Source organism: Rhinolophus hipposideros, assembly GCF_964194185.1.
Source record: "Rhinolophus hipposideros genome assembly, chromosome: 4".
Classification (NCBI taxonomy): Eukaryota; Metazoa; Chordata; class Mammalia; order Chiroptera; family Rhinolophidae; genus Rhinolophus; species Rhinolophus hipposideros.
The window spans coordinates 102,414,322-102,426,309 of record NC_138050.1 but is presented as its reverse complement, the minus strand read 5'-3'; the positions used below and the strand labels follow the sequence as shown (position 1 = coordinate 102,426,309).

Here is an 11,988-nt window from a genome sequence, read left to right as displayed (position 1 = left end):
GTTAGTAGATATAAATCTACAAGACTGTGGCAGTATGTCAACTCTGATATAAAGTTTTACCTCTCTTCACTAAATAAGCGTATGACATAATTAGTCAGCATACTCGGCAAAGCACATAGCACATTGTCAATGCTTTTCTTTGCTCATTCATTTATTCATTCCTCAGTGTAATTCATTACTACTGAGTGCCTGTTATGTGCCAAACACCATGCTGTGTGCGGGCATTCAGTGGTAAGCTGTGTAAACACAGAACCTGCTGCCACCTACCACCTGGAGCAAAGGCCCCACCTCTCCATGGGGGCCCGAAAGAGAAAGGCAATGCATAAGTAGGCCAAGTGTGAGAAAGATCAGACCTCTTAGTGCATCTTTTGTTTTCCCACTTTTGGTAGAGACATGGTTCTATTTTTTGATCGAGACAGAGAACTATGGCTCTACTACAAGAAAAACGACAGGACACCTGTGATGATAAGCCTGTCTGAAAACTGAGCAGGAGGTAGGGACAGAAGCAGAAATGCAAAGTGCTGTTGCATTCAAAGATGGCAGCCTTGGCCCAACATCACTGTACGCACGTGGGAAAGCCAACCCACAATTGCCCCAAACTCCTATTTCCAAGAGAAGCCAGACCCCTTGATTTTTTTTTGCAAATTCTGCCAGTTCTTAATATTCACTCTAATTAAACAATAAAAACATTATTTAAGTTGAATAAAATGTCTGCCAGCTCTCTGATTGAAGCAGCCATTTTGTGAAGCTAGTCTAGAGATGAATGAACTATAATCAGCAGGTTATAATCAGCTATCATGAAGTTGACATTTCCTGTTATGACTGTAAAAATTAACCTGCAATCAGTCAGAAATCAGTCAAAATGAGTCAAGACCCAAAGCACAAGTCAACACGAGGATATTTGCCTCAGACACTGGGTACCTGGCAGCCATTAGTGCTGATTTCTGGCTGACTGGCTTTTCTTATACATTTCTAGGATAATTAAAGGGAAAATGTCTACAGCACAGTTTCTTTTCTAATCTTTGAAACAAGAATGCAGCTAACTGGAGCCTTTTTACAAGGCCTAGTGAGAAAACAGAAGGAAAAGACCCTTGCCCCTGAGTGACAGCATGTCATTGATAATTTCATTCTGGGCTGTCCATGAGACCAGATGATTTTGACCTTTTCCCTTAAGCAGCCAAAACATATAAAAGGTAGAGCATCCCTGATTACCTCTGGTGGAGTGGCTGGTGCTTCCAGGGTAGGGCTGGACAGATGCCTTATCCCACTGCTCTCGCCATCCTCAGCCCCTTCCTCCTTGCTTGGGCTTATGGGGACGTCATCAGGAGTGAGTGGGGTTAGAAATGGACAGCTGTGGTAGGTGGTGTGTTTAGGGGTTTAAGTCAAAATAAAGTTGGAGGGGCTCCTATAATATGGAAAAGGCTGCCGCAGACATAGCTAAGGCCCCAAAGCTTTCCCACAGCTCACCTTTGGCTCCAAAGGCACCACCCTCCACCCTCATCGCAGGTACGATTTACACCTCACCTCCTCCAAAATCCTTTTGAGATAGCCTACAGGAAAATATGTGCATACACCACCGAGCTGTAAAGGGACAGAGAAAAGAGGAAGTCAACTGCTGTCCCAGCTCCCAGTCTCTGCTTTTCCTGACCATCTGTGAATGGCCAAAAGGATCCTCACTCCAGAGTAGCCCCCATCACACCACTTTCCCAGCCACCACCCAACACAAGATGCTTACTGACAGGGGTTAGACCTCTCCACACCCGGGCTCTGCCTTTACTTTGACTTGTTGTCATCTCTTTGCCAGGTCAGTTTTCCCTGCAACTGGCAGGTCTGGTTACTCCTCACCCTCCCAACCTTCTAAAGCATCAAACCATCCCTGAGGCCATGCCCCTTCTCTTTCCCAAACTTGTAATCAATTCTTCCCCAGATTTACATTCTGTGAAGTTGCCTGTCACAGGGTGAGTTCTCGGGAAATAGGCTCTAAGAAGGTGCAAACTGCTGAGATGCAAAATGTTCATTAGGGACCAAGACCCAAGAAAGGAAGAGCAAAGACACAGGCCCGGCAGAGGGAGACAGTGCTGTGGTGTACACTTGGCTAGTGTGGCTAGCCCGGCGCCGAGCTCTGGGAACGCCTCCTCTCAGAAGTGTCCCGCCTGGGGTCAGCTGGGCCTTCACACCCCTACCTTGCTCAGTCACCAGTTGCAGGCTGCCCCGAGAAGGGAATGACGCCTGGAAGGAGGCTCTCTGTAGCTGAGGCACATCCTGAAGGTGGCTGGTGGCTGGTGGCTAGCTGTTGACCACATTCCCTGTAGTTGTGCAGCCACTCCTTCTCAGAAAGATCCGTGTTCACCACACCGCCCCAGGCTGATCCTATCGAAATCCAATCATCCAAGAGCTCTAGCAGGCCTGCAGGTAGACGAGTAGCCCTTCAGTCCATTATGAACGTCTTTACACATCACGCACCTCATCTTGGGCATCATGTTGCCCAAACACTAGAAAGTGACCCTGACTGGGCCCCTAGAACAGAGCTTCCCAGGCAGAAATCCAGAAAAAGCTAGGCCAAGATACTTATCTCTGAAGTCCTCGGAGCAAACGGGGATTCTGGGCAGGTGGTCTTCACAGTAAGCAGCTCTTCAACTTATGCCATTGCGCAGAATAAATATTATATTTTTAAAAACTTTGGGATGGGGCCGGCCCGGTGGCTCAGGCGGTTAGAGCTCCGTGCTCCTAACTCCGAAGGCTGCCAGTTCGATTCCCACATGGGCCAGTGGGCTCTCAACCACAAGGTTGCCAGCTCAATTCCTGGACTCCTGCAAGGGATGGTGGGCTCTGCCCCCTGCAACTAGCAACGGCAACTGGACCTGGAGCTGAGCTGCGCCCTCCACAACTATGACTGAAAGGACAACAACTTGACTTGGAAAAAAAAAAAAAGTCTTGGAAATACACACTATTCCCCAATAAAGTCCTGTTCTCCTTCCCCAATAAAATCTTTAAAAAAATAAAAATAAAAAAAAGCTTTGGGATGCACTGCTCTACAGCCATTCATTTGGGGCCCTTCATTCAGTCACTGATCATATATGTATTGGACATCTGTTCTGCGTTAGGCATTAAGCTACCACTGGTGATAGAATGGAGAACAGGTCACATAAGATCACTGCCATTGAGACACAGTCTAGTGACAAGAAAGATTGAACAAGTAAACGTAGAAACATAATTAGAAATAGTGACAACTGCTATAGGAGAGAGAAACAGGGTAGGAGAATAGGGAAGGCATGTTAAGAGAGAAAGTCAGACGGACTGGTGGGCTCCAGACCTCTCAGGGCCCTGGAAGGTGTGGAACAGTGTTTACATTTTATTCTTGGTACAATGGAAAGCCACTGGGGGATTTTTAAGCAATGGCAATCACGATATGATTTATGTTTTCACAAGAACACTCTTGGTGGAGAACAACTAGCAGTGGTGACAGGGAGGCCATTTAAAGGTGCGTGGCTGTAATCCAGACTACTGATGACATGGTTCACTGCAGATACAGTGGAGATGCAGAAGGGCGGAAGGATCCAGAATGGATTTTTAAGCAAGAATCACGCCTTCCTACTCTCAAGAAATTCATATCCTGTTGGAAAGACAGACGTGCAAATAAACTACTTAATATAGCAAAATAGTTATTTTAAGGAAAAGATCGAAGGCATAGATGGAGCACAGCATGGAGCACAGCATGGAGCACAGAAGACTTCGTGAGGGAACCAAGGTGCTCACAGTTGTGTCGAAGCTAGGGATTCAGACATCAGCAAGCAAGCGTTTGCTGAGAGCACTAACAGAGGTGGTGCTGCCAGCAGAGGTGACGATGCGCATGGTGGCCGCGTGGTGGCCGTGATTCTGTGCCTCACAGACTCCACCTACAGGGCTCTTCACCAACCCAGGACCCAGTCACCATGCTATATCACCTTCTCTGTACCTCTTCCACTGTGCTTGTCACTTTGTAAGTGGAAATCTGTTTGCATAACCGTTTTCCTCCCCAGATTTCAGGCTCCTGGGAGACAGTCTCTGTCTTGTTTATTGTGGCAATAAACATATCTTGATGAATGAGTAAGTCTTCTCTAATGTTTGCACCACTAAACACTGGTCACGCCTTCACTTTCCAGCCCGCCTCCTTTATTTCATATTGTGTGGGAAGTTCAAAGGCATTGCCCTCAGGTGCCATCTCTCCCCCAGGTCCTCGAGGGTACAACTCCAGTTCCCTCCTTTTGTGCCCTTTCCTGGGCCACCCCCTGGTGCATACTCTAAGGGCCATCCAACGACTGGAATGAAATGAGCGAACAAAAATGGATTTAAATCAATACGGAGCAGGTGATTACTGACTAACGGGCTTTTATTCCTTTCTTGGTTACCAGGACAATGAAGTGACATTTACCTGCCGCCAAAGGGCTTCACTGCTTAATGCTTCCCCACCATGTCTGCTGAAGCCAATCAGGCATCAGGAAGCTCGTCACCTCTTCGCTCTCCCACCACTTCCCAGCAGTTCACACAGACCTTATCATCAGAGGAAGAGGGTTCTGAGGGAGAGGAGGAGAGTTTTCAGGAGGAATCGCCATTGTCGAAGGAGGAAGATGAGTATCTGGACAAGGAAATGTATCTGAATGGAAAGGAGTACCTGTATGAACAGGAGGCTCTCAAGGAGAAAGAGTATCTCCAGAAGGAAGGGAGTCCAGAAGGAAAAGATTACTTGACTGAAGAGGAGTATCTGGAAAGGGGTGAGTTTCTGGAGGAAAGCCTCCCCAAAGATGGTGGCATTAGTTCACCACAGAGCCCAAGAAGAAAGAACAAACCTGAGATAGAGCCAACGTTCAAACTATCAGCCCGACCCTTGGTGTGACAGGTAGGAAGCCTCCTGGCTGTCCGAGTTCTACTCCCAACTCGGACAACCACGCCCCAAGTCACCGTGCCAACACAGCACACAGGGACACTTGACTGTAAAGCACCTGTTCATAAATATACATATATCTCCCATAATTTGTATTTTTTTCTTTTTCTTATTGCACAAGTAGTACATGTTCATTGTGGATGTTTGAGAAACTAGGTAGATAAGCAAAACAAAAGCAAAAGTCACTCCAATTTAGAGATGGTAAGTTCTTTCACACCTGGGAAAGTTATATCCTTCCCAGACTTTATATAGTGTTTGTTATCTGCTTTTTAAGGTACATTTATTTAGATACTTATATATTGTAATTCTATATAAATATTACATGCTTCTATGACTATTTCACTTATTAAATTTTCTACAAATCATTTGAATGGCCACACCGCATTGTACAGCATAATACAACTGTATAACACAAACCATATTTTAAATCGGTCCCCTATTATTAATCATTCACTGCTTCTGATTTTTTGATGTTGTTACTTTTCGAAACAGCGCTTTGATAAACATCCTGATAGCTAAATTTTATCCATGACCTCTAATTATTTCCTGGAATCCATTCCCACAATCTATTGCTAGGCCAACAGAAACTAGCATGCTTCTCAGCGTGTCCATGAGGCCCCCGGCAAGGTATCGCCTTACCCTGCTGGTGTGTATTTCCCTTCCTAGGGCTGACATGTTTCCAGTGCTGTTTCTGCAACTGGCAACTTCCCCTTGAGTTGCTTTGTCATTTGTCCGTGGTCCCCTTGTGCTGTTGTCAGAAGTGGTTGATACACGTTCACTCCCAGGCCCTCATGGTGTGTTCACCTGATTTTGTGACCACCTGGCCATATCCAACTAGGTGCAGAAAGTTAAAAATCTAGGTCATGTGCGTCATCCTAACGTTGACCTAGAAGTAGAACTGAACTATTTTTCTGGATCCTGTTCTGCTAACCAGTGCAAGCATCTCAGGCAGCTTGACTTTGTAAATCTCCATCTGATTACATACAACCTACATCCTAAAAGCTGGGTGTTCTCAAGCAGCCACACAGGTGCCTTACCTTGATATGCCTCTCCATCAAATCAGAGGTATCGTCCTGACTCTTACTACCCTCATGGATACTTAGCTGGGGCATCGGGAGGCCATTCCTGTATCACTGGGAAAGTATTTTCTGTGCACATCTGCCATGAAGCTCCCTCTCAGCATTATAACGTCCCTCCTGTTAAGCACTACATGTAGTTTTAATACTGAGAACTAGCATTCAGACCATTTCTTTTACACAGTGTGAATCAATCATTCTTAACATGTCCCCACTATGTGCTGGACCTTTGTAAATATATTATCCACTAGAGTAGAACAAATACAAAGCTGTCAAGCATAGAACTGTGTATAAAGCAAGAGCTTGGAAAATAAATGTCCTGCTAGTGCAAATTGGAGAGTCCTGAACAAACTGTAGGGGAATGCTAAGATGCCTTTAAAGGTACATGAAAGAATGTCTTGGTCCACACACACCCACTGCACCAGAGGTTTACACAGAGATTCTTAACTTTTCAAAAGAATTTACATCAAAATTTCTTTATGTGGAGTAATCGATCTCCCAGTATCTTTAAGACGTAACTTTGTTTATTCCTTGTTTTAAAGCTCAGCGCATAACAAGAGTGCATTCCTGACCCATAGCAGAAGCTCAGTAACTGGAAATTGAATCAAGTTCACATTCATTCACTTCACAGTCAGGCATACACACACACATGCATGCACACACCCGCATTTATTTTTGTAAACAGCTTTGTAAATTAATCAGCACCTATAACATGAGCCCTAGAGATGACAGATGGGCTTCCATCTCTCGTGCTGATGGATTAATTATGAGGGGTTAGTGGGGACCACTGTTAGGAAGGATTCTGAGGCCCCATTTGGGCTCCGCAGGGAAGAGTGCCGTGTTCAACTAGTGATGGCTGCCACAGGACGGGGGGAGGACCAAAAGTGCCACTTATTTGTCTATTTGGTGGCAGATGAGTCTGTTTTCTTCCCCTCTCAGGACTGTGACTGCCTGGTTTGTGTGCCAGCTCTCTCCCACTTGCTAGTTGCACAAGGCTGGGCAAGTCAGTTAACCTCACTGTGTTTCAGTTTTCTTAAGTATAATTAGGAATTACAGTGGACCCACCTTATAGGATGTTTGCGAGGACTAAAGGGGTTAAATTACGTAAAGCATTATGAGCTATGCCAGGCACATAGCTTTTTAAGCCTCTTTAAGTGTAAGCCATTATTATTCCCCTCCCATTGACTTGTGGAGGGTAGTTTATACTCCCCTGGCTTATTTGCTCCCTTTGTAAAATGGACATTAAAAAAAAAGAGAAGAGAAGATGCAATGAACTAGTGTGAATATCTGTGTCCCCTGCCCACCCAAGGACCCTGCAGGCAGGTAAATTTCAGGGACTCCCATTGCACTGAACAGATCAGGGTAGGGTAGACTAACAGTTCCCAGCCCCTCTCTTCTTCCAAGGGATGATTTTCCTTGGAAGGTTTCCTTGTGGGGAAACCCGGTAAAATTAGATGAGCAACTTGAATACAAATGCAGCATCAATTGCCACTGCATAATCAATAACCACATATGACTGATCTCCCAGGGAGGTTCCAAATAGTTTTTGTAAAACATGTTTATAAACACTGTGGGGTCAGAGTCAGAAGGTCCCAAACACGGTGGGGACTTTGACCTTAGCGTGTATTCAGGTCCCCATGTGTAAAATTACCTTCCTTCACAGTGTAGTTGTACTGATTGAAAAAAAAAAAAAAAAAAAGAACATACCTGAAAATGCTTTGTAAGCTCCCCCACACCACGCAAGGTGTAAAAACACTCTTCTGATCTCCCAAGGTGCAGGAAGGTGCTAGAAGGAAGAAGCACGACCTACGTTACTGCCATGCTGTCACAGAACATGAAACCACCCTGTAATGAGGCCCCCTCTGTTTTTCTAGAACCCAAGAGCTTCCTAAAGACGCACTCTGCTCTGTGGCAAATAATGCCATAGAGATGTCACCTATATGGATTTTGAGTTGTCATCCACTGTGACACACATAATCTGCTGGGTTTGATTTTCCTTCCCCTTAGCTTCTCTTCAGCAGCTCTCAATGCTGTTTTCCCTAAACGCTATAACTCAGTTGCCATTTCCAATTGAGAGTTGGTCTCCTGATGACCATTTCCAACAGAGAACCTGGAAAGCCTGTGTGTTTAAGAAGAAAGGTACAAGATATACTGATAAGGCAAGGATACGAGAGCCAGCCAGCTTGTCAAGCAGGAGAGTTCACAGATTGTGGCAGAGCTCCCCAACGAGTGTGCCTGAATCAGCAAGTGGCGGGGGAAAGGGGGTGACGCTGAACCCCGGGATCAGTCGTCCCACTCACCCCCAGCCTCACCCTGCACCCTTACAAACAGCCTCATTTCCTGTGTGTCTTTCTTGCCCCAACAGCCTCATTTCCTGTGTGTCTGTCTTGCCCCAAAGAAGGTCGGGAGCGCCATAGCATAGGGTGTATATTTCACAGCCTTTGTCTCCTTTAATGCTCCAGCCATTATTTAGCCCCCACTTCCCAAACGAGGAACCTGGAGTTAGATGGGGGAGGTGACTACTCCAAGGTCATGGAAAACAGAGGAGTCAGGACACGTGTCCAAGCCTTTTCTTCTTTCTCTTCTGATCACTTCTCTTTCGTTTCTCCCCCACCTCCTTTCATCCTTTGCTTCCTCTTTTTAACAAATGAGCATACTTTAATTTTAGAAGACTGACATAAATAGAAATAAAATCTACTTTTGCTGATTTTTAGTGGAAAATTTGAAAAGTAGAAAAACATCACCCAACCTGCCAACATCAAAATATAAATAAAGCTGAGTCACATTTTAGTAATTTTTAGTCTGTCCCTCCCACCCTTATTTTTGCATATTTGGTGGCAGTGGTCTTTGTTTTGTTGTTTTGTTTCATTTTTACTGTCTTAAACATACTGTCTATACAAGTTTATATTTTACTTTTTTAACTGTATTGTGACTTCAGTATTTGCCTATGTTATTTAATTTTTGCAGACATCATTTTAATAGCCAAATAATATTCCTCAATAATGTTCTGTCACATGGGTCAACTCTGGATACGTGTGGTGAACATTTAAGTTTTCAATTCAAGTTTTCTGATTCTCATTTCTTTACTGCTTCCACTGTGCCATTGTCCTGTTACTAGAATTGATGGCATAGTTTATCCCAATCGTAGGTGAAATGCTTGATGTCACCATTCAAAGCGAACAGTCAAGTGGTTCAACGACACGAGTAGGTTCCTCACAATTAAAAATAACTGTTCAACTATTTCTATCTTCTGAACCTCAGTCAGTTCTCCTTACAGACATCCTTCATCCCGTGACACAGGGAGGCCACTGTGAGAACCCAGCAGATGAACACAGCACACTTGAATATCCAAAATCATGATTTCATGAACATTATCTTCTTGAGTTCTCTTTAATTTTATAAAATTTCAACCTCATAATTTCTAAAGGAGACCATTTAGACAGACAAGGCTAGGGGAAGTAAACATAAAATAATTCTGTAAATTGGAGCTTCTCCACCCCAATCCCAGCATTACATACCTAACAACACATCTTTAAACAGAAAGAAAGATGGTTTCTTTTTCTCCAATATTGTCTTTCTCTTCTTTTTCCCAACAGAATTCAAGGTGGCTTCTCCACAAACTCCACCTAATCCTCATGTAAGGTAACAGTTTTCTTTTTGGATAAATCAGGTAGAAACTCATGCTGAGGGATAATGCTTCAGTAGCTTTTAGATTTCCAAAGACGGGGAGTGGGGAAGGGAAGGAGGGAGGGATACCGGGAGCAGGTCCCCTGAGGAAGGAGGGGTTCAATCGGGGGGGGGGGGGGGGGGTCACACACAAAGGACATCTCAGTACTGCTCTGACACTCAGTCACTCACAGAATAAGCGTCCGGTCCCAAAGTCAGAGCCCTGGCACCCAGAACTACAGAGAGGAAAGGGCAGGGGTGACTGAGTAGGGAGAGAGGGTCTGAACTTGGGAGAGGGAGCAAAGGGCCCACGGCAGTGCTCGTGCTGAGTGGATGAATGAAGCCCCAAACGGAAGTTGGAGTCTTCCTGGCTCAGGCAATGTCCAAGGTCTAAATCATCATTCAGGGTATCCCTTAAATGGCCACAGGGTGAGGCGCCAGCTAGCCGGTGAACAACATAACTGTGGAATAAATCAGAAATGCCTTAGATGTGCTCAGCTCTGTAGAAACCAGTGTGGGGTACTCAGGACCTCTGCTCCACAGTCCTGTCATTGCACCTTGGCCCCTTGCAAACCCCCCCTCCAAAGGATGATGGGGGGGTGCTCATTTATCTCCAAGGGGAAAGGAGGTTGACGCTAGATTCAAAAGAAAGCACAGGCGGTTTGGTTCGGTGGAAGCAGGAATGAAATCCCAGCTCTGCTGCGTAGGGAAGCCATCGGTTACAACTTGAGGGGTCAGGGCTCCACACAGGGCTACCCCTCGACCCCGCAAGGCCGGCCCCCCACTCCTGCTCTCCACTGGCCCTTCCATTCCATGCTTCACACTTTCCAGACGCTCAGCAACATGAATCTGACAGCACTGGCCCCATTAAGGCAAGGCGTAAGAGGAAGTGGCTTTTCAGAGGCGCCCATCACCTCAGTTACTGACACTCACAGAGTATAAGCAATGCAGCAGTGGATGGGCCTGACAGTGAGGTGACCATCGGAAATGCTGTGACTAAGAATAGGAACTCCGGAGCCAGACTGCCTGCGTTTGCATCTCAGCCAGCTGTGTGCCGTGGGGCAACCGCTTAATATCCACCCACCCTTGTTTTGTCCTCCCCTGTGGGGGAAGTATGATTATCTAAAAGGTGAAGAAACTGAGGCACAGAGAAGTAAATTACTGAAAGTCACTCCACTGTCATGCAAAAGCCAAGGTTTAAGCTCAGACCTGACACCAGAGTTTATATTTTTCTACCAACCAGAGTTCCCGCTCATTATATGTTGCGCATTTTTCCTCACGACTGTCTCTAGCAGTTGGACCAGTTTACATGAGATGACTTCAAGGTCAAAACACCCCAAAGACCCCCCCCCATTCCTTTGAATGACAGTTTCTTGCCCCCAGTTAAAAGTCAGAGATTCCTGAGGCAGGACACAGTGGGGGTCACTGTACTGGGGTCGTCCCTTTTCATCCTGAGCTACCAGATGGCAGGGCTGGCACCTCACACCCAACGCCCTGTCATCAGGCCCTGAGGAAACCTTTCTCCAGGACGGTGATGTTTGTAGTGGGCAGACTAGAGGGGACAGACCTCAGTGCTTGATTTTAAGCTACTGTGACATCTACTTTGGTACTTTTTCCACTCTGCCTGAGACGGCAGTGAGGCAGGAAGAGCAACTGGAATGATCAGGGTTATGAGCCAGAAAGGAAGGAGAATGTTCCGGAACATGGGACTGTCCGTTATGGAAGCCTGGCCTGTTGGCCTTGGAAGGCACCCACAGATTCTTTCACTCGAAGTGAAGCAGCAGTTGGCAGCATGGGAGTCTGCTGGCCAAAATGGCACACAGTCCTATTTGCCACAAGCCACAATCTGGTCCCTCTACCCTTGCGATGTGTACCATCTGTCATGGGCAGAAGTCTGCAGGAGCTAGAGGGCAGCCACCACCACGCGGCCCAACTTCTCAGCAGGCCATGGCACTGGGCTCCTCACCAGGCCCCTGTTTGGAAGGTGACCAACCCCTGTGCTCCCTTCTGACAGGAGCCCAGCTGCTGGCGTCTCTCAGATGACCACCTTCCTCGTGGCCCCTCCTCCCATCTCTGAACCAGCCAGCGAGCATCCTTACCATGACGGGACGCCTTCTACATCCTTCACGAAAGATGATGGAGAATTTCTGGGCTGGCAAGACCAGAGCACACAGACGGAATGGATCTATGAGACCAAGGGTAAGGGAATTGCACCTACTACCCACCCACGGCTGGGCTCTCCCTGGGGCATGGGGACAGAATGCATTCCATATACGGGAAATATCAGGGCCTAAGTATTGTTACTCATGCTAATGATGTATGAGG

General features: G+C 46.2%; 1 protein-coding gene across 1 annotated transcript in view; it reads left to right on the top strand.

Annotated features, from left to right (window-relative positions):
- Window positions 1-4,450: 4,450 nt before the first annotated feature.
- Window positions 4,451-11,988, top strand: part of ERICH6B (glutamate rich 6B) — a gene marked incomplete at both ends in the record, with an annotated part of 39,954 nt that continues 32,416 nt past the window's right edge. Inside the window, 2 exons of the mRNA XM_081046724.1 lie at window positions 4,451-4,683; window positions 11,678-11,862. Coding sequence (XP_080902850.1) covers window positions 4,451-4,683; window positions 11,678-11,862 — 418 coding nt within the window. The remainder of the gene's footprint in view (window positions 4,684-11,677; window positions 11,863-11,988) is intronic.